General features: G+C 40.8%; 1 protein-coding gene across 1 annotated transcript in view; it reads right to left on the reverse strand.

Annotated features, from left to right (window-relative positions):
* Positions 1–238: 238 nt before the first annotated feature.
* The window catches only part of CDS1 (CDP-diacylglycerol synthase 1), a 28,667-nt gene continuing 4,976 nt past the window's right edge, over positions 239–23,929 (reverse strand). The window contains 13 exon segments of the mRNA XM_032186837.1: positions 239–3,112; positions 4,295–4,398; positions 6,185–6,304; positions 8,743–8,895; positions 9,659–9,727; positions 11,627–11,714; positions 13,530–13,612; positions 15,571–15,629; positions 17,105–17,244; positions 18,660–18,757; positions 21,195–21,239; positions 21,241–21,292; positions 22,060–22,187. Of these exon segments, the coding sequence (XP_032042728.1) occupies positions 2,983–3,112; positions 4,295–4,398; positions 6,185–6,304; positions 8,743–8,895; positions 9,659–9,727; positions 11,627–11,714; positions 13,530–13,612; positions 15,571–15,629; positions 17,105–17,244; positions 18,660–18,757; positions 21,195–21,239; positions 21,241–21,292; positions 22,060–22,187 (1,269 nt within the window). The 3' untranslated portion in view covers positions 239–2,982.

Here is a 23,929-nt window from a genome sequence, read left to right on the forward strand (position 1 = left end):
ATGCTGCATTAAACTGGGTACCTGTGGGAAGAGATGGCAAGTTGGCATGTGCTTGGGCAAGAGATGCATCATAGAAAGTGCCTGCAGTAACTGCCTAGGACAGCCCCAAGTCTTGACAAATAAATAGGAAATTATTTGCTACCTTCATTACTGAGGATGCAACTTCAAGGAAGAATACAGTTTTGTTAAGAGATTGCTACCTGCTCTGCATAGAAACCAATGAAACAATACAACATGAGAGGATTTATATTCTGGTTTTATTTTTACAATGCCTGCTTCAATGAAAGATTCAACAAACTAAAACATACATTATATGCTCAAAACATTTACAGTATTTACAAATATACATTTTTTTTTTGCTCAATAGGTAATTACAGCAACTTGTGACAGAAGTACAACTGAAAAGAATCACTGGTGCAAAAGTTAAACTGTCCTGTTGATCACATTGTAGTGCTTGGACTAGCAAAAGTAACAACTGGGATAAACATGTTCTGTAGCAAGCAAATATAATTGTCACTTCACAGTGACAGTTCCTGCTGAGTTGTATTTACAAAGCCTAAGCCAGCTGAATGCTATTATTCTTTCTACAAAAAGCTATGAATGAGTTCAGAAGTGATCTCTTCTTCATTTTAATATTGAACAGCAGAATTGCTGTGTTGTACCTTTTACTGTGCAAAAACATAGATTTCAAATGGTCTGTTGTAATAAATGCTCAAATCAATTTAACTTCCTTAACTTTACACATGCTATAAAATTACACTAGAAAGTTCAAGTTTTAGAAACAACGAATACCTTTTAATATATATTCTTTTTATTTTACTATTTAAACACAGGATAAAGATATACCGGCTCCAATAAAACTGTGCTTTTTTCATAAGCAACTCCAAGAGTCCCGTGCACAACCAAAGCCTCACCAACAAGTTTATTTTTAAGGTATGCTACTTGGTCATCCTCACTGATGCACACACCCTTTTTCTCTCCCTTCTTTTTCAAGCACCTTTCCACACGTTATTCTTCCTGGCTGTGCCATCTTTTAACCTCTGGCTGTATTTCTCTTCCGGTGGAAGGGACAAAATGCAGTCCCTTCCAATTAACAGCCCAAGTGACTTGGCCACTGATGGACAAACAGCTTACAACATTTTTAAGAGCCAACCTGTTTCAGACTGTTCCTTCAACATAGTCCTGCTGCCTCCAGGTCAGACATAGAAAGTGCCATAAAAAATCTACTTCTGTCAGACACCTGACATAAGCAGAGATTACTCTAGGGCCAGATTTCCATTTCACAGCCACGTGCAGGAGTGCTTCTCCACACACGTGCTGTACACATGGTACTGTGGCTTAAGTGCAAAACAGAGCATGCGATGTATTCATATGCATTGTATTCAACAGAACCAGTCTCAAAATTACAGATAGAGCCTATCATGAATCCTAGTTATTTTCTCCATGATTTTATTCTCAGGTACCACCAACTATTTAAATTTTTCACCTTTTATATGTGTGTATACACACACACACACCTATTAATGCTATATACATATACACACATACAAATACAGACACATGTAGCATTAGGATGTTCACTGCATTAGAAACTTATTTACAGTTGGTTGAAAAATGATACTGAATCAAATTACAGTATACCAAAACCAAATTGGCATTTGTGCTTTTTGTTTATAAAGGAATCATTTTCATTGTCTCAAAAAAAAATTTAATTTGCATTAAGACTTATCATGTGATAAAATAAGTTAGGAAACAACTAGGACTGAGAAATGCAGAGTATCAGCTTTCCTCATCTGTCCCATCAAGTCTACAGAATAACTGCTTCCTTTAAAAATTCTCCATTCAAATTCCTGTGGTGTTGCCCAGGCTTCCTTGAAGATTCTTGGTAAATAGCAACATGCAAAAAAAAAAAAAACAAACATGCATCCTGTCTTGCACCATGCACATCCATGAGATAAAGGTTTCTGTCTTCACTCACTAACATATTAATAAAACAGGACTTCAAAGTGCTTTTAAAAGGGAGAAAAAAATCCCCATTCTACACAGTAGTAAAGAGGCACAAGGAATAAGGCGTGAAATTACGTCTTCAGACACAGACCATCCTCTGGAAACCAAGATCTTAAACTCCAAGTTCATCTAACTCTGTTTGCACATTAAGAATTCCATTGTTAGGTAATTGTTAATCCTGGATGTACACACTTGCTTATAACCCATAACGTTCATTTAAAAAAAAAAAAAAAAAAGGCAGCTCTGCAGCCCAATCAGCTCAGCTGTACTTCAGTAAAGATACTTCCCTTTTGAAAGGATGAAATAGTTTCATAAGAAAGCTTATTAGTTAAAAACACAGTTAAGTTTAATCTTCATAGTGATGTAGTAAATATAGGAAGCCTCATAGTGCAGTCTGTAAGGACTGTTTTGAACAGGCAAATGTGTATTTTCTGGCCAATTGTGACTTCAGCACCTGGCTAGATAAATGATCGACTGCCAGCCTCACCTGTGTTTTCACTTCAGCAACCACTTAACACTAAAAAAGTACTGCTAAAGCATACAATATTAAAGAAGTCATCAAAAACAACCAGTGAATTTAAAATTTTTAATAAAATTTGCTGGCTATATAGCTTATTTTGAGTGTGGTCTTACTGTTCTCATCCAGGACAATTTAAAAAGGAAAGTTAGCTTTTTAAAATACAAATCTTGTCAGGCTGGGTACTGAGGAAGGCCTGGTACCATCCACTGCAGGAAATAAAATACATAAACATATGTACTGTTACTTTGCAAGCTGTTTAATTATTTTAGGAGTAACAGATCTTCTGTTTCCTCATGGAAAGTCACAGCATTCGTGTTCCTTTCAGGAAAGAAGCATTCACCTCTTCCAGACCATGAAGTATTCTTCCTTCAGGTACCATCTTTGTGCACATTTATAGTGCTTTTCCACAGACAGCTTCTAAACAGAGTTTTCACATTGTGCTTCATTTTGACAGACTATCCTCTCAAAGATGGCTGCAGGATCCCTTTTTCAACAAGATGAGATTTCAGGGTTTTATACACATTTAGTTGTTGCTCTGGCTGAAGGACCAACAGCTGCTTCAGTAGTTTGCTGGGATTTGGACCTCTGTCAATGAAAAGTTTTTCTGATGAGCAGCAGCTCTAAAGAAGCTTTTAGACAGCCTTCCATTCCCCCCCTGCTGCACAAGCAATGAATTCCCATTTTTGGGGGGGATACTAAAGTATGGATATTTTCTGCTCTAACCATCCCCTCAGGATGCATGGCCAAGCATCACTGGGAAAGCACTCTCCTTAGCCAAATACAAACAAAAAGAGAAAAGCATTGCTTGTATGTTCTGTCAAATGGGGATATTAAGAAGGTTTATGACAAAGAAGATTGACTTATTTATTCTTTCTTACTATACTCACATTCTTCATCAAAAGGGCTTTTTTAGTTTAATATCCATTGCTAGTTTAGCTGTATACTACCAACTAAAAGGAAAATGGTCCAAGTCAGGAAAGAAACCCACCAATTAAACTATACTCCTCTAAATGACAGGAACCTATCAGCCCCATTTTCAGCCACTTATTTACAGCGTAGTTTTACGATAGACCAAACATGAGGCAAAGAATCTGTAACTTAGTTATCTCATGATTATTTACTCAAATGTATTTATAAAACTAAGGGCACATATGAGTTTGGCTACCTCCAGTCCCTTACCTTGAGTACCCTTTCCCTGGGAACTAAAGCAATTGCAATACAATTGCCATTCCCACAATTTCTTCTTGAAAGCTGGTGTGAGATGATGAGCATTGTTTTTAGTAAGTCATCTACTCTTTTTACCCACAGTAAAAAGATAGTCTCTCCAACAGAAAACCTCAAGTCCAGCCACTGAGAAATACTGAAGCTTGTGGGAAAAAACTGCATCCTCAATATAGAGGCTCTTCAGGAAGCAAAAAACAGTAAGCAGATGTTACAGCAAACAACCCTCCTGCCAGAACCCCATCCTGATACCTCCCTATTAGTAAATTCCAGCAGAACTTGTACAAGGCTGCAACACAAAAACTTGTTGGTACTTGGGTTACACAGGTTACTGTTAACACTCTGGGCATAGCTTGAACATTACACTAATCTTACAAGGGCACACAAATGTGCATTCTTAACGATTTTTGTATTTGAAGTAATTGCATAGAACAGATTTAGGAACAAATCCTACTATTATAATGGTGCAGAACACAACTTGGACTGCAACACAGTGGTACCGCACCTATCCAAGTGTATGTATTTTGATTTTCAAAAATCCAATACCTTATGAAACTGGTGATGTAGACGTGAACAAAAGTGGCCATCAAGTACTGACAGTCAAAGCGATCCATTATGCCACCGTGCCCAGGGATTGTGTCTGCAAAATCCTTTTGGGTTTGAAGGACAGGGAGGAAAAAAAATCATGTTAACCGATTCAGATGAAACACACTCATCAAGCATCACTTCACAGCGGTGTTTTAAGGCCGTCATTAAGCTATGGTTTTACTGTGTTAAGCATAAAGTTAGAAAGAGCCTCATTGCTAAAGAAGTTTTTAACTGCCAAGGTTTGTCAAGGAATGAGAAAAAAAAGGAAGCAAGATGGAGTATTCAAGTCTGCACGTACTTGATTCCATTTTGAGGCAACCGTCTCAAGCTAATGGTTGTTGTTTCTTGCCTCTTCAGGATCTGATTCTCCTCTTTATGGCTTTTCTTGCATTGTCTACTAGCAGCTGGTACTGAAGCACTTACTTCAGTACTGAAGTTAAGTATCTACTTGCTTCCAGCCAAGTGGTAACTTGAGAACTCTTTCCACTGTCTCCCACTGGCTTCACAAGTTGTGTGGCCCATTCACCTGCTAGTTTTGTCACTGGATTCTTGGTAACATTAATTAAAAGCCATGATGTGCACAAGCAATATAAATACATTGAATGGCATCACAAAGCCTTGTCATTAATAAATCACTTGTTTAAAAAACAATAATAATAATACTTGGATGCAAGCAATAGTCAGTATGCCAGCTTTGTGTTACCTGACCTTGTCTGTACAACAGCTTTATTATTAGTCAAGTGCCCTCACACACCCTTGGTGTCATTCATGCTCACTTCTGGACCTTTGTCAGGTGAGCTGACTGCCAGCAATAGATACAAGCCCTGTGCTTATGCTGCTCCAGCAGGCATGGACTGCATACACGCACCGCCTTTAATAACAACCACACAATATCCCTGTCCCTGTGATGGCCCTTTGGCTGCAGTGTGTTGTACTGAAATGACTGCTTTTCAGAAGTATCATTTTCCCCAAAAAAAGCCTTTCTTCACACCAATGTTCCTTTGCTGCTGTGGCTAACAGGCATGACAGAGCACAAGGCTGTAGCCAGAGAGCTGCCGGACAAGCTGCTTGGACCAGCGTCAGGAAAAGGATCAAGTACAAGCACGTGTATGAGAGTTCAGCACAAACAGGTTTATTTATATGCTTCTGTCCAAAGCATGTGCCAAAACCAGTGGACACAGGGAAGAAGAGCAACAAGCAACAAGTTCAGAATTACAGCAGTCCTACAAAGACATAAAGAAGGTCAGGAGAAAATTTGGGGCTACCCTCTTCCCATACTCCAGCTGCACTTAATGCCAGCCAGGGACACTACTGCCACAAGCGACAGCACACACCTTGCAATAAACAGAGGTTAGCACATCACAACATTTGCCAGTACACGTTCTTGTACAAGGCAGCGCTGCATTGGCAAAAGCAGCCCGACACTCATGCCCAGGTGAGCCTGACATGTCAGCATCTGCATACAGCATAGACTCTGTAGGTAAAATACGGCCAGCCATAATTTGAAGGGCAAACTGCTGTCAGCAATTGTTAGGTTGCCACACGTGTCAAGTGTAATTATCTCACATCTTGTTCATCCCAATCACTTTAGCAGCATGACTGAGAAGAGTAATTATCAACCAAAATGCAAACCTAAAATAAAAAAGAAATTGGAACAATATACCTGTATCTGATAAAACAAAGTGCTGCTACTGATGCTTAAAAACAGCTCAAAGATCTTCCTAGAAAGACTAGGTACTGCACTCAATAAATGAAACAAACAAACAAAAAAAAACCAACCAACAGAACAAGCACTCTCATTCAAAGAGACAACCAAAACACTGCCAGCTTACAGAAGTGATGACACACCTTGATTTTGAAAGCTCTTTTAAATCCACTGGCGAAGAATCCTCCAAATGGCCCAATTAGGGATGCAAATGTTGACAGGGCAATGCTGTGCATCTGGAATGGGTACATATTCACCGTTTCCTATGTGAAAAATATTTCAATGTTTCATTCTAGGCATGTTTCAGCTCAAGTATTTGACAACTGGGCTAGTACAGAGCAAATTTCCACAAAGCTTCACCCTTTCCTAATACAAAAGAATACTTTTCAGCCAAGTCCTTAGTTAATTGTATGGAATATTATCTTCCCCAGCCTAATCTTCCCCAACTCTGCTTTTCCAGATCCATTTCCTATAAAGAAAGGAGCTTTCCAGTAATCCAACGATATTTCTGAAGACCAGGTGACCCAGTGCTCCCTAGGCACTGGTTGCTGTCATGCAATTCACTGTCACAGTTGCTCCTTTCAAGTGCTCTTACGAGACAGACGGGAATTTTGCCCAAGTCTGCAATACTGGCACCGTGCATACATAGGACAATAATGGGAGATAAAAGTTTAACCTCTGTTAATGTTTTTGTTTTACATTTAACTATCTATTGTTCCCCTCATTCCGTCCACAGACTTGAAATTTCTTTTGATCTATTAGTTTTTAGGGATAAGAGACTTAATTATCAGGAAGGAGAACAGATGAGTATTGCCAAAGATGATAATCAAGGTAAGCATTTATTTTATTTTACTTTATTTTGCAATTTTGTTTTGGGCCCTTTCAAGTCAATGGCACAGGCTGCAACCTTGAGCACACCTCACCTGGCAATTCTCAATATACAACTCCTGGAGCTGAAAATCCCTGAACCTTATGTTTCCCATCTGCATTATGAGCAACACTGACTACCTTCTGGAATTATTTCGACTTCCTGTAAGTATTGCTAAAACCAATCCTGTTCTCAAAAGGCCTCTTAGAGATTAGCAATAATACTTGCAAAGTGTATGTGCAAGCACTGTCTGCTTTAGGGGGTTAATTGACATCTCCCTACCAGACTATTGCAGAGCTGACTGTTCCCTTCTCCTCCCTTACCAAAATGTATAATGAAACTGGACAAAATAAGACTTCTCTCAACCCAGACTACACACTGACTTTATGCAAAAACAAACAAACAAACAAGAACTTTTTACATTTGCCATCAACGCCACAGTTCCTGAAGCAATGGTACACACACTCAGCATGAAAATATCAAAGCTCCCTCCTGATGCAGTCTTGCCTTTTTTTTTTTTTTTTAAGTACCACCTGCAGCCATTAATCATTTGCAGTACTCAGTTTTTGCAAACAGCAGCAACAATTTCCCACTTCTGCCTTCTTGTTACATGTGAACTTTTCTCACTACGTGTTCTACCCGTGTAAAAGCAAGCAAAACCCAGTGTCTTTCTCAGCACTGTCTGTCACAGCTCTCTGTGCTGAGGCAGCAGAGCAGGGGAGTGATGCAGAAGGCATGTGCCAGCTGTTCCTGTTCTGCGTTCATCGCAGTCACCTCCTCTTTGCCTTCAAGGAGAGATAAATATGCATGGGGGTGTGCATCTGTGCACATGTGTGGGCATGCACATGTGTGTGTATAGATGTATATATGTGCTGCTAAGTGTGGGCATGTGGGTGTATGTGTGTGTATGGGCATGGGTGTGCATCTCTGTGTGTATTTGCATAAGTACATGTATGTGATGTGAGTGTATTTATGTCTGGGGGATGCATGTATGTACGTGCACACATTTATGCACATGGATAGGTGTCTGGTTGTGTGTGGTAGATGTATATATGTCTGGATGGGTGGAGCTGCATGTGGGGGTCTGTGGGCGTATAGATGCATGTGTCTGTGCAGAAGTGTGCGCTCCTCCATGTGGGGATATCTATCTGTGGGATGGTGAGGGGGTGGCTGTGTGTGTACATAGAAACAACTATATAACGAATCATTTATATAAAAATTGGTCACCTATACAAATATGTAGATATGAAAACCAGTCCGCATGCATTTCTATCAGGTCTGTACCTGTGAGAGTTCCCCCCACGCCTGTGACTCAGGCAGCAGTGCTTTCCCCCAGCAGGAGTGATGGTTCAGATCCTGTCAGGTGAAGATTCAAGGTGTCTCTTGCCACAATGTGCAGGCTACATGCACAGAAAAGGGTTGGCGACTCCATTACAAGCACAAATCCTATTCTAACTGCAGCTGCACACTCACTGCAAATGGAATCAAGTTCTACTAACGCAAGTATTTAGCCTTACTACTAACTCAGGCCTTTACCAATTTTCCACAAGATTCTAACAGCTTACCTGAATGACATGCAGTACAGTGAACAGCATCATCCACTTCCTGCACAAATACCGGCAATGAGAACAGAGATGTTTCCTCGTGTGGCTTCAGCAATGCCTTTCCCTGATGACCTCCTCCCCATGTGAGCAAAAGTTCATAGTGTCAATTCAGTTCTTATCCCTCAAGACCTACCTACGTTCATGTACCTTTCTAAAAAGTTTTTATAAAAGTTTTCAAGCTGGGAATTACAATTCCAATTTTAATTAAAACCTTGATTTTTTTTCTTACCCATCCCAACACAGCCCGAAGCAATAGTGGCACCGAATACTTCTTCATCTGGAAGAGCTCCAAAGGTTCACACTCTGTCACAAATCTATTGGTTTCACTCTTATATTCCACTGGGCAGACAAAGTACTGATGCTGAGCCAAGAAATAGGAAAACTGGAAAGCAGAAGAACAACTCGTCAAATATGCATTAGTTGATACAGTCAAAAATCATACTGTAATTGAAGGCTTTATTATCTTTTGTAATAAAGAGACCCCCAATGGAGTAAAATCAGCCCTCTTTTTAAGTTGGAGAATGCCTCAACAAGGGAGGCGGATGCTGACCTTCAATGCCTTTAGGAACCATTTCCCATCTTATTTTTCTTTTCCTATCTCTCAGGCTCCTATCTAGTGAATATTTCTGCACTGTAATATCCCCAAGCATTAACTACTCATTATTTCTTTAGAGTTCACTTCTCCATTCAATCCTGAACTACTGCTACTACAGAGTTGTCACCTATAAGTTCCACTGATCTTGTTGATAAGTTACATATAAAAGCAATTATTTTATGTTGCTGCTTTCTTCTATGCATATCATTGGTGTAAAGCACCTGTCTAAACCCATGGGCATTCTGTCAGGAGAAATTATGTGTTAGGATGCAAGGCAACAGCCTGAAGTTGCACTGGGGAGGTTTAAATTGGACATTAGGAAGAATTTGTTCACAGAGAGGGTAGTCAAGCCCTGGAATGGGCTGCCCAAGGAAGTGGTGGGGATATTTCAGAGCTGTATGGGCATGGTACTAGGGAACAAAGCTTAGGGATGAGATCTGGCAGGTGAGGTTGGACGTGATGATCTTGAAGGTCTTCTCCAACCTGAATGATTCTATTTACTGAGCTATTCTACATGAACCTATGCAAGAAAAGTTGTGTTGTTACTTACAATGAATCCAAATACAACTGTGGAGATGCCACCTCCAATGAACCCTTCCCAGGTCTTTTTGGGAGACAGCTAGGCACAAGAGAGAGAGAGAGAGAGAGAGAGCTGCATCAATTGCATCATTGAACTTTTTTTTTTTTTTTTTAACCACCTGGACCTTGTTTGCAGTAAGCTCCTACTTGTGAGCATGTGCAAGTATCAAACGCTGAATGTCACTGGTTGCAATCTCTGAGCACTATAGATAGAAAAGCAGGGCCAGGGGCAGGCAGGGAATCTGCCAAGGTTGGACAGTCCTCAGGAGATGCTTGCTCCCTACTTAAGATGGGCAAAAAAACACAGCATCTAAATGCAAGCATAGAGAGACCAGCATAGCAAGCTGTTTTCTTCATCAAATTCCATCAGGCTTCCTATCTGGGAGCAATTTATTATCAGATCCAACCAAATACACCAAAGTTAACATTGCAAGGACATGAAAATAAAAATTTGTATCTTTCTGTAGGGTCTTGCAAATACTACCAAAATTGGAAGATTAATGCTCGAGCCCTTCTCAGTGCTACATCAATGAGACCAGATGAGGAACATTACATAAAGCCTTATTTCAAGCAACAGTTTTTGAAGTAGTATGCAGTTTAGCCAGCACGTGCAATCCAAAAAGAAAGCAGCAATATTTAATGATGTAACAGACCTCAAATTCATCATACTACGTTGATATTACATTCACAGAATCACAGAATTGTCTAGGTTGGAAGAGACCTCCAAGATCATCTAGTCCAACCTCTGACCTAACACTAACCAGTCCTCCACTAAACCATATCACTAAGCTCTACATCTAAATGTCTTTTAAAGACCTCCAGGGGTGGTGACTCAACCACTTCCCTGGGCAGCATGTTCCAATGTCTAACAACCCTTTTGGTAAAGAAGTTCTTCCTAAGATCCAACCTAAAACTCCCCTGGCGCAACTTCATCCCATTCCCCCTTGTTCCTATCACTGGGCACGTGGGAGAATAGACCAACCCCCACCTCACTACAGCCTCCTCTAAGGTACCTGTAGAGAGCAATAAGGTCACCCCTAAGTCTCATCTTCTCCAGGCTGAAAAACCCCAGCTCCTTCAGCCACTCCTTGTAGGACTTGTTCTCCAGACCCCTCACCAACTTCGTCGCCCTTCTCTGGATTCTCTCAAGCACCTCCATGTCCTCCTTGTAGCGAGGGGCCCAAAACTGAACACAGTACTCGAGGTACAGCCTCACCAGAGCCGAATACAGGGGGACGATCACTTCCCTAGACCTGCTGGCCGCACTGCTTCTTATACAAGCCAGGATGCTGTTGGCCTTCCTGGCCACCTGAGCACACTGCTGGCTCATATTCAGCCGACTATCAGCCATCACTCCCAGGTCCTTCTCCGCCAGGCAGCTCTCCAACCACTCATCTCCCAGCCTGTAGCTCTGCTTGGGGTTATTGCATCCCAGGTGGAGGACCCGGCACTTGGCCTTGTTAAACTTCATGCAGTTGGCCTCAGCCCATCAGTGCAGCCTATCCAGATCCTCCTGCAGAGCCTTCCTACCCTCGAGCAGATTGACACACGCACCTAACTTGGTGTCATCTGCAAACTTACTGAGGGTGCACTCGATGCCCTCGTCCAGATCATTGATGAAGATATTAAAGAGGACCGGCCCCAGCACCGAGCCCTGGGGAACGCCACTAGTGACCAACCTCCAACTGGATTTGACTCCATTCACCACAACTCTTTGGGCCCAGCTACACAGCCAGTTTTTAACCCAATGAAGCATACGCCAGTCCAAGTAATCCCACTTTGCACTTAAAAATCCCTAGAAACCAGATAAATGATGTGTTTTCTAGCAAATGTCTAACATGCAGTACAGCTGAAACTACTGACCTCTATAAACATAATTTTGAACAAGTATCAAAAATGCTGTGAACTGTAAGAACCTGTTGCTGAGTCAAGTACATACCTTAATTAACGGAGTTCTGCCAAAGAAGAATCCAAAGATGTATGCGGCAATATCATTGCAGATCACACTTGAAATGGGCACCAGAAACCTAGAGAAAGATGCACAGAAAGTTTCAGAAGTGGGAGGGGGTAGAAGGTGCCTGAACCTAAACACAGAACAGAAATAACTTTAACTGAAACAGCAGCATTTTTGGTTGGGAATTTTTATCTAATATTTAGAAACAATTATGTTTCATAATATGTTCACTTAGTTCCCCCATAAGCAACATATTGAGCTATACTGATGTTCGTGTTCAGCCAATACAGACTGGTAGAGATCCACAGTAGTTCAACTTATAATTTCATTTTATCACATGAGCTTAAAATGTCAACAGGTTGGCTTTTTCTATCAGATTGAAGACTAGTACCACTTAGAAAGAAATCAGCAGAAATAAACATGTTAATGTTACTGGTAACATCAAAGCAAGCAAATCCCTTATAAAGTTCAATGATACCTACATTTAAAAAAAGAAAAACTATTTTCCTTTTCTTGCTCGTCAGTTTGCAGCAGCCTGTGATAGCTTTTTAAGTGGTCTCTGCATGTAAACATCATCTGACTTTTCTACTAAAACATGTTAACCTCTTTTTCCCTTTTCAAAGCAGAAATGTATTAGTAAGATTGGAGTCAGATTCTATGACCATCTGCCAAATTGTCTGGTGCAATAGTAGCAGAAATGCTACTAAGAAATAGGCAGCTAGCTCAAAAACTAGGTTCACTGTTTTACATATGTACAAGTTCACCATGAAAAGAATTTGTTCATACAAACTCTGTCAAAGGCTTTTTTTTTTTCCAACTGTGAGCATGTCTTTTCTGTAATGATCTTCCTTGTTGAGAAAAGAACAAGGAACACATGAAGTATTATGTCCTTCGAAGTACACATTATCTTCCATGTTCTTCTTTCTGTCTCAACTCGCAATTTACACTCTCCCTAAAGAGGTGTGGGGTGTAAAAACATGACATCTCGTTAAGGGAGAAGTTTTAAAGTCATCAAGTTTAACTGCATCATCAGAATTTAATATGCAGTGGGAAGTGAGGCATTAGGACAACCAAAAAACAGTCAAGATTTACATTCTGGAGGATTTTGTTTTGTTTTGTTTTTAGGTCAACTGACTTTACCTGTACATACAAAATTATTAAAAACACTTCTCCCTTTCCCAATATACATCTTGCTCTTGGAGACTACCATTAGTTAGCAAAAAAGGGTAGTCTGCTATCATTTCACCTGAACTTCATACGGACAAGACACACAGTTTAAGACCACCGATACCTGCCACTTCACTTGCTGGAACTATTCTGCTTGCTTGCTAAAAACAGAAGAGAACACATTTCGAGTTACTTTGAAAAATCCCCAGCGTGTTGTTTTTAACCTCTAAGGTTTTCATGTCCTTGAAACCTTCTGGAAAGAAGGTCTCAAGCTGGACTCCTGACACCAGATTTGATCTTCCAAATTAAATGGTTCCATTTCAGTAGGACTGTAGAACCTGAAGCTCCCAAGCAGCTGAAAAGAAACTGCTGCATGTTCCCATCTTCACCAAATGCCATGGGAGATAGTTGACCATACTTGGGATTAACCCTGATCCTTGCACATAAATGAAGCAGTTGTTTGAAACTACCATACTTGTGGCTGCCTATCAAGCTTAAGGGGTTTCTGCCCACTGCCCTATACCCCTTATGTCACTGCTCCCACCACCTCCGATTCCCCCTCCAACTAAGCATGGATGCTTCTTACTTGGTGCAGCTTCGACTGCTCTCGTGGTTATTCCCTAACTCCCTAATTAGATCTCTCCCTAATTAGATCTGCTATGTAACAGAGCCAACCTTTCAATGCAATAGTTACAAATTAGTTTGTTACTTTTTCCCTTACCAGATCATGCCTTCAAAGAGATTTTGGATGACTAGATGAGATTGAGTTACAGTGATCAGCAAAGTGACATGAGTCCATGCGAACTGTTAACAATGCAACAACACAACAGTTAGTGAAAACACCAATCAGTACACCTCCATCAGTACTGGCACGTCAGCTAGAGGAGCCCTGAGGAGCTCACAGGTAGACCAGATCTAGCAGTAAGACAAGAGATGCATGCATACGGTACATCACAATTCAGCTGGCTTTCAGAAGCAAGGACCGAAACTTTAAAAGGTTTCCCCATCGTTTTCCTTTACCCGGAATTTTTTAACATGCAGTTTAACTTCCAATTTAGTGAGACATATACCTTCAGCATGAAAGCAGCAAAGAAACATAAGCAATGTGATATTCTGCATATACATACGTAAAAGACAAGTTAGAACTGTAACAATAAAATGGCAATGAAGAACTCATGAAAGAGTCATGTTACACAGATGTGGATATCATGACAGAATACTGGTCCTCTTAGGAAAGATGGAATTTCTCAGGATAAGTGAAAACTAATTGTTAATTTTTATGGGCATGGCTATTTCAACTGTCAATTTCACCAATACTACACAGTGTACCTAGTGTTTATTCAGTAGCAGCAGTATGCAGTAAAGTGGTTTCCAAAGCTTCTACATTACATTTTGCTTTCCAAAAACTCACAGATAAAGACCTGGTCATTTTTCCAGGCAACACTGAATTCAAGCACACAATGGCTGTGCTAGTTAATACTCAGGATGTCCTACTTCCTTAAATTTCCTTATCATGTGTGCTTTCCTATGGCAGCCAGCATCTACTTGCAGTTAAGAAACCTGAAGAGTCTGAAAGCAGGTGCAAGAGCTGACTCAACCTTCCTGAAAATATTACCTGCTGGTTAACTAAAGCATCTCTGCAGCAAAACATGTATTAATCATACAGTGGTACTGAAAAACCAGTGCAAAACAAATGGCTTCTACTCTTCAGTCTCCGTCCCCTGTTCCCTCCTCAAAAAAAGGTTCCCCTCTGTTCTACTGAAATTCTTCTGTAGTCACACCTTAATGCTTTCTGGACAATCACAATGTTAAATGACTGACTACACTTGTTTATCCTTCCTTTTCCAGGGAGGGGGGGGAAGAGGCAAGAGAGGGGAGGGAAGAGAGGGATATCAGGGAAAAATATAATTACCTTGTGCCAATTCAAAGATAACGTGCTTTGTCGATTACAAAACCAAAATCACCTCTCCCCAAAAAGCTGCATCTCCCCCCAGTGAAGCAACTTCTCCCACAAATAGGGTAAATCATTTTTGAATATAATTTCTGTTGTTTTTTAATGCTATAGTGCTCAGCTAAGTCCTAGTCCAAAATGAGGGACCCGCAGTGGTAAAGTGTCACCTAAGGCACTGTAGAAACAAAGGGGTTAACTGCAGCCACTGACCTTTAAGTAATCTTTAAGGTTGCACAACACCCTGATCACTCAAGTTCTTTAAAGACAAGTAGTACTGCATTACTGTTTTACTGTTGCTTCTGATCATTCCTATTTTTAATCAAATTTGGGAGTCAGAAACACTGGTTTCTTACTGGACAAGAATGATCTACTGGGGCACAGCACGGGGCCAGAACAACTGTTAAGTGTCACAGACTCCAACTCCTGTGCAGGCGTTCAGGTCAGGTTTCCATCCTAGCACTGCAATGGAGCCTCTACAAAGAGGTGCTTGAGACATCAGAACCATGTCCCACCCCATGCCGAATGTGTCTGGCTTCCAACCTGCACGGAAGGCGCACGCACTCAGAGGGAGCCTCTCCCTTGTCCACCTGCCACTACAGGAGCAGTGTCACAGTGTGTACAGGGCCTCGCGCAGTGAAAGACTGCTTTGTGAGATGATAAGAAGCCCCAATGTATAGGTAGAGACACCCAACAGCCCAACATCACTTGGTTTCACACCCCCACCTTCCAAGGTATTTTATGAACGTAAGGACATGACCCTTTCTAGTGATATATGTACGCAACTGACCAGGGCAAAGTAGGTAATACACACCATATAAAACTGCAGACGGTAGTGTTTCTTCACTAAGCTCAGAACAAACATGCAGAAGCCTGTAAAACAAAGCAAGCATAGTTTGTACTATTGAATGTGTAATTACACTGAACCACCATACACCAATAATTCTCTTCCCTTGGAGCAGTCTCCAACCTGCCTGTTTGGAGCACCTACTTCTGTTTGGTAACCACAGGCAGAGAATTCTTCTCACTAGAGCATAAGATTTTATTGACATCAGTAGGAAGCATCCGTTTCATTACTTACAAGGTCACATCATGGACATCAATTTTAGGGGATGAGACCATCAGGTGCCCAAAGCCAGACCAACAAGCTTGATTTGAATGACAAACAGGAAATAACCTGAAGGTGAACACCAGCTCACCCCTCTACCCCAGAGAGGCACACAGCTGCAGGCAACAGAACCTTGAGGCATGCTGCAGAGTGCAGATTCCAGGGAGACATATCACCCCTCAACTTGGGGGGCATGCGGAGTCCCGGCCTTCCCTATGACAGCGCCCTGCAGGAGCGAGGCTGGTGGCCACCCGCAGGACCCCTGGCCTCCCACTGGGTATGTGGCTGCTGCCTGCTCTCCCCCTCCTTGCCCTTCAGCAGCCATGAGCATTAGTTGTGTTAGGTTCCTTGGGGAGAAGCTGGCTGGAAAAGGTCAGATTGCGTCTTGCAAGGCTGGTTGCTAGTTTGTGATCTAAGCATGAAGTAGAAGTTTTGTCTGGTTTACAAAACAGTAGCAGTAGACAAAGTTCTTTATGAAGATCAGGTTTCTTCATCTATTTTACAAATACTTGCAGTGTGGCAGTCTCCCCATCTCTTAGGTCAACCTGAGTCTTCAGCTGATTACTTTTAAGGCTAAAGTAACATTAACGTTGTGTTTCTGAAAGCCGCATGGACTGCATTTACTTGTTCACAGAGACAGGAAGGAGGCTGTTAAAGAACTCTTTCCCTGGACTGGGAGGAACATTTATCCATGAGGCAAGCAAAAGAGTATCTCACAGACAAAATAAAGTCTGAGGCCTTTTGAATAAACACTTTACAATATAATCACACACCTTATTGCTGTAGCCCTGGCAGAACACTTACACAATAAAGCATTAACCCATCGCAGTAATGACACATACAAGCCGTTTCCTATCACAGTAACAACAGCCATAACCCATCACAGTAATGACACATATAAGCCATTTCCACAAACTGACAAACTACTCTTGATACATTCAGGTACTGAACCCAAATTCTTCTGCTATCAAAATTAATTCATGTTGACTCTTAATGAGTACTATTAGCTCAACCTTCCAACAAGCATCAACTGTTTTTTAGACTACTACCTTCTTCTAGGTGAATGCAAAATTTATACTTATATTTTGATGATAAAAGTGTAAATTTCCTCCAACAGCACCAGAAAAAGAGTAATAGAATAGATAGAGCTAAGAAGCTTTTTTCTTAAAAACAAAGCAAAACAGGCACAGAAACAAATGCAGCACACTGTTCTTCCATTTCTGCCATTTCCTTCACTTACCTGCCAGATAGAGTGCAAAAGATATAAACCTGTGGTAACGAATTAGAAACTGAAGCTGTTCTCTTCTCTGAACAAATGTACCGAAGTAATCAGCCACAGTTTCCCCGTAAAAAAAGTAGTTGACACACAGCAAAAAGTACCTGAAACAGACAAGAGGCAGCTGTTACTTAAACAAGGTAATACATCGTGTCATTCATTAAAAACAAAAACAAAACAAAACAAATCAAACAAAAACAACAACAACAACAAAAAAAAAACCCTCTCCCCTATCCTCCCACCCGACACACAAAAAGAAAACCCAAAAGGTGGAAAGTGGAAAAGGTTCACAATGGAAACAAAATGCAAGTACCATTCCATTCTTTCACTTTTAGCAAGCAAATTTTGGTTGTTTATTTCTTCTACAGCAACCACACTAGAAAAACAGATATTGCAGAAATCCTTTCATACAGAACTACTTGTGCTCCACACTTGGGCAAGTCCTTTTGAGATATTCTCAAAGTACAGAACAATATCTTGCATCTGTTCAACTGAACAAAACTTTGATTTTAACTAGCACGGCAACAGAAAAGTTGATTTTGAGCTCCATGTATGCAGGTGACTGTGGTTAAATGCCAAACCAGACAAAGCGGTACAAGGTGCACATCCTCTAAAGATTTTGGCAGGACTGCAAGTCATAAATACCTGATTCTGTTGCAGCAGTAGATCCAGAACCCACAGAATAATACAGACGATAGACAAGTCCTACTGATAACCCAGGACTGAGCAAAGGGAACCAACTAGCTTGTACAGAGAGCTGACAGAATAAATTGATATTTCACAGTAAAATTGCTTCTAAAAGTGAGAAGCAATGTGACAAGAGGCAGGAGTACCTTGGATCACTTCAATTAATTGAACAAACAAACAAAAAAATAAAATAGGTCAGGTCTGAACAATTATGTCCTCAAGCACCTTAGAGACAACATGTGCCCAATATCCTCCTAAAACACTCCCTCTTAATCAAATGCCTTCATCTCTCCTCCCAGAACTCAGAAGTAGAAAATCTTTTCCCCAGCCCTACAGAGCCCTGCATAAGCAGGGCATTCCCACAACTATCTGGGATTTGCCAGTAACATTAATTATATCTTCTGGCTATCAAAAGATCCCTTGACACCTCTATTTATTCACTCCTGTGATTGCGATTAAATGCAAAATGAGTGAGGATTTACAACTTGTACATGATGATTTTAGTTACTTATGCATGAAAAGGAGCACTTCAAAGTAACTATTTGGTTATTTTCTTACACAAAGGTAAATACAAAAAAAAAAGTCAAAGCTGTTCAGATAATACTGATCAGGTGATTATTTGGCTATGCACATTTTTAGGTAGCTTTCAGATGTTTAATTCTGACTTCAAGTATACATACATGCACACAGAGAATCCTGCAGTAGAAACAGATGTCAAGTTTTCCATGTGTACACAACCTACAAAGCTATCCTTGCACTACAACAGGATACAAAGAATGAAGAGACTTAAATTTCAAATCTCTACTTATTGATGGTCTTGTTTGCTACTCACCAGCTGAGGGATCTAAACCATGGTAAATCATAGGAGTGATAGACTCTGTAACCTATAGTAATGATCTCATGGAAACATTTCACTTGGATGCTCAAGACCTAAAACAAAAAGAAAAAAGCTATGCAGATACACTATAGTTGTTTCTTGAAGGCTGTGCGGAGTACTGCAACCTGTGTTAAGGGGAAAAAATTATTCTGAATCCAAATTCCATGCAGAAAGAAGGCAGCTTCCAAGCAAGAACACAGGGAAGTACAGTTGTTGAGAAAAGGCATACTGGGCTAGCTGCAAGAAATCCCTCCAGAAATAAGGGAAAGCTCCTTACTTTTCCTCACCAAAGCAGTTTGGCAGCAGGAAGTAAAAAATCATTTCCTGTAAAGAGTAGGCTCTTCTACTACTTTTGGTTACATTTAATTTTTCAATTTAAGCAAAATTTTCAAAGTCCAGTGGAAAAAAAAAATGGACTCTGCAACAGAACGTGGACAGCCAAGTCTTCCATCTGCAAGAGCCTCATTAAGGGTAAGCATGTGCTGCTAATTAGCACTGATGAGAAGAGGCACTGCTCACCTACCGCAGGTCCAAACGTCACACCCTGCACAGCCTCCATGTTGTTTGTCATCTCATACTGCTGTGCTTGTCTGTGCAAGTCTGTAAGTGTGTCCTGTGAGCTGCTGCACTCTGAAGGTCTCAGCCAGTTCACCTAAGCCGTAGTCACCAAGGAGATGACCTTGCCCCAATACCACATATTTCCAAATATGGGTCAGCAGTAATCCTGTGCAGAGGCTAGAGGATGAACCTACCTACACCAACCATGCATATCATCACACCAGGCTTTGCAGGATTTCTCTTAGCACATGCGCTCACGAACACATTTCACCTTGCTCAACACGTAACCACAGCCTATAGGGTATCACATCACCTTAGCGAGTTAACTTTGATGTCTGTCCGTCTCATGCTCTCTCGTCTGATTTGTCTACATTATAAACCCAATCGCTACACAAAATAGCACCAGTAAAGGATTACGCCTTAAAGTGGAAAAGGACATTTGGGGATGAAGGCATGGAAACTTGTGCGTGTTACCTCCAGACAAATGTAAAGTATATTCTCAACCTCTGATACAAGTCTTACAGCTTCTCTTCCCAGCTTAGCTGGACTTCCCTACAAGTCTCCAAACATTTTCCATCTCAGTATTAAGATTTGGTTTTGGCACAACAAAAGCTGTGACAATTTAAGTTATGTGATTCCAGTGAAATAAAATAATTCATGAGCAGAACTGTTTTATTCCTCCATTCCTTTTTGCATGGTAACAAATGTCAAATTGAGAAACAGTTGATTAGAGAACCATTCTGAGTTTTGTTTTATAGTCAAAAGGAAGAGTTCTATATTATTTCTATACTAGCTTTTTGGTTCATCTCCCGGCAGCTTTGCCCATGACTGCAGTCTTCGAGCATACTATGAATACACCAAATTGAACTGCAAACTGTTTGTGCTCCAGTTCTCATTCTGGAAGTGTTATACTAAAAAAAAACATGTGAAAAATGCCTCTACAATGACCTACACTGTAATGAAGCTTTGTTTTGTTGTTTCGTCATACACTCAAAGACATCGTCCACCAATGAAACTGTGAATTACAAGCTTGTGTCATTCTTCTGACAACAGGAAATACAAACTAGACTCATTCAGACAGGGACTCTAATACAGGCCATAATACTGGTGAACAAGCATTCCGGTATCTCAAGACATTACTGTCCAAGAGTGTTTCAGAGTAGGCATGGGGAAAAAAAAAAAAAAAAAAAAAAAAAAAATATTTTGCAAATTTAGTCAAAAATCAAAGCAGCTACTCACAAGCATTAATTTCAGTGTTCTAGAAGCCACATCCCTGTTTGTTGCTTGTCATGGCTGGAAAAAATAGTTAAACCATTACTCACTAAGAATACCAGCCATAAAAATGATGGGAAGAGGTAGTATGCAGTGTGTATGAATGTTATGATGATATTTGTTCAATTCATGGCCTAAAAAAACATTTTATCTCTGCACCTTGGACAGGCACCTATCTCCATTCTATGGATAAACCCTAGAGAGCCCTGGAGAGAAGCAAGGAAAGAGAAGCAAGGAATTAACAGAGCATGAGTGAGCAAAGTCTTTTAGAGCCAGGCACTGCCGGCAGACAAAAGCTGCTTGCTTTTCTCAGCCTGAAAAATGGAACTCTCTTTCTGTGTATTTCAAGCAAGTCTTAAAGAAGGTATGAGAAGGTAGTGGGAACAAGCCAAGCAAATGAATGACATTAATCTCAAACAGTTCTTTACATCGAAGCTTATAACTTGTTTGTTTAATTCCTACCTAATTTAAGTAGCTGAGAAGGCCTTCATCCACAAGGTCCAATTGAAAACTCTTCCAATTTTTCAAGAATACTTGTATTTACCAAATTAAGAGACAAAATGTCTTCTGTAATGTCTGCACTTGACTTCCACCTATTTCTTATGCATGACAAGGAGATGAAGTAACTCTTGCACAATAGAAGATTTTAAACAAACTTACCAGAAGCATCAGCATGAAAGATCCCATGTATATTATCAGAAAAAAACACAGAAATCATAGCTAGAGTTAGAATTCCACGAATCCACCAGTTCTTCCATCTGCCAAGAAAAAAGAGAATAAAAAGCAACCAGTAAGAATTAAATATAATGGCCACTTCCTTCCCTAACCAAAGACTCAAGTAGATGGTTACCAGAAGGAAGACCAGGCATCTTGCTTAATAAGACACATAGTAAGAAACACAGAACCAAGCAGCCAGCCACCTCACGAGGGGACACAATAAAGAAAGCCAAGTGAGCCATCTTTCCTCTTCCCCATCCCTCTCCTCCCCACAAAATGCCTTCATTTGCCATCTAATGCATCAGCCCCTCCTTAAAGGTGCTGTGAAAATACATCATGATCCCCAGGGAGGGTTTCACAGCAGGAGCCATGGGGAACCAGCCACATAAAGGCTTACCCATGAAAGAAAGGCTACCAGGAAAAAAGCATAGAAATCTTTGAGGACTGGCAGACAAAACCAGGGGATTGCTGACTGCCTATGTTAGCAAAGCCGCTGCTTTGCCAGGTAAAGGAATATCTGTTGATCTTATCTGTTGATACATAGACTGAACCACCACAAATGTTTATCTAAACTGTAGCTAAACATTGTGGCAATTCATTTAGAAATGCTCACATGGGCAATCTTCAGGTCCTATGCAAAAAAAATTGCACTAAACAGGCTGAAGCATAAACATATCAATCATGATATCAAATAAAAATTTAGTCTTTAATTTTCATGTAGATCAAACAAAAATTAAAACCTCAATACAATCAGTAATGATTTTATTCAGCAGCTCTCAAATATGAGAGCTTGTTTGTTTTACTATACCTGGCAGACAAACCCGACAAAGCCCTTCTGAGGATTTCTGGAGTGCTGTCTATTGATGAAGGAACATCTGGAACATCACAATCATTTCTAAGATCCAAATCATCAAGTCTTTCAATCAAATCTGCTTCCTATGACCAACAACAACAACAAAAAAAAAGGCAAAGCACACTAAACAAACTCAACATGCAATAATATTAGTTATTTCATAAAATAGTATGCAGTCACAAGCTTATGTCTTACATGGAGATGCAGGAATTATCAGTTCCTCAAGTCAAGACAACTATGATGTAGTACTTAAACTATAAATACTGCAGTAACACTGTATTGGCATGTAAATACTATACTGACATGTCTTCTAAGGCCAGTATTCAGATGCTGTAACATGACCTGCCATGTTCAAGGGCACTTGACACCCTCTGCACTCTTTCTACCCACCTACATAAGCATAGGGGATCTATGTTTCTCAGAAATACTACGAGTGACATAAAACATGGGTTTAACAAAAATCCCCAACTCTCTAACGTACTCCCTCACCTTCATTTTAACTCATCTTCTATGGAAGAAGGTCACGGCTTTTCTGGTCTTGTTGCATGAAGAAACTAAATGGAGTACCTGACAAAACAGTTCCATTCCAGAGCAAGAAGAGGTTGCTGTCACAGTCTCTCATATTTTTATTGTGGGGAACTTGATCAATCCAGCTTGAAAATACATGATCCAAGAACAAACTATAAAGTGACCAGATATGCTATGGACACAATATTATTCAGAATAATCTCTTGGTATGACCCCAGCATGGCATTGTTTCTTCACCATTCACTCATGACCACTCAGGAACACACCTAGACAGAACTTTCAGCATAGCAAAGACAAAAAATAGGCGGTCTAGTGTACAAATTCTCATCAACAGTGAGAGTGAACTGGCAACAGGTTTTTTTTCCTCCCCTCAGTAGCAGCTAACACTGAATGTGCAGATTTACTTCATCCTTACATGACCAAATGCTTAACTCTTGGCAGTTGGAATGCTGCTCAGCTGTAGCACAGCAGGGAGCAGCAGAGCTGTCTTTGGCAAGGGCTGAGTTTCCTCATGACCTCTTGGGCTTGCCTCACCTCCTCACCATCCCAAACAGCCTGCAGCCCATCCTACATAACCAGCTTCATCAGCTCCTAACAGCTCTGGGGACCATGAAGTTACTTGGCTGACAAGGAATCTTCTTCTGGAGCTTAGGCAGAAAAAAAAAGTGTACAGCTGCTGGAAGCAGGGTCAGGCAACGTGGAAGGAATACAGGGATGCTGTTCATGTTTGTAGGGAGAAAATTTGTGTGGCCAAAGCCCAACTAGAGTTGAAGCTGTCCAGGTCTGTGGAAGACAATAAAAATGACCTTTTTAAATATGTGAATAGAAAAAGGGAGGACCAGAGAAAACATAGGGTCCACTACTTGATGGGGAAGGTCACCTCACAGACAAGGACTTAGGCAAAGCAGAGACGTTTAATGCCTTCTTTGCCTCTGTCTTCAATGCTGAGGATGTGCTTCTGGACCCTGGGCGACCATGACGGTGGGAATGACAAACTTCCAACCAGCCCTGAACATGTGCAGGATTTGCTGCCCCACCTGGATCCATACAAGTCCATGGGTCTGGATGGGATCCATCCCAGTGTGCTTAGAGACCTGGCTGACATCATCGTGGGATGTCTCCCCAGGGATGTAGCCATGGCACCAAGCCTGCTGGAGTTCAAGAAGTGTTTGGACTGTGCATAGTCATATGGGCTGAGTTTTTTGGGTAGACCTGGATGGAGCCAGAAGTTGGATTCAATGATCCTTACGGGTCCCTTCCAACTCAGGATATTCTGTGATTCTATGAACTGTACTCG

The sequence above is a fragment of the Aythya fuligula genome, chromosome 4, assembly GCF_009819795.1.
Source record: "Aythya fuligula isolate bAytFul2 chromosome 4, bAytFul2.pri, whole genome shotgun sequence".
In the NCBI taxonomy this organism is placed as follows: Eukaryota; Metazoa; Chordata; class Aves; order Anseriformes; family Anatidae; genus Aythya; species Aythya fuligula.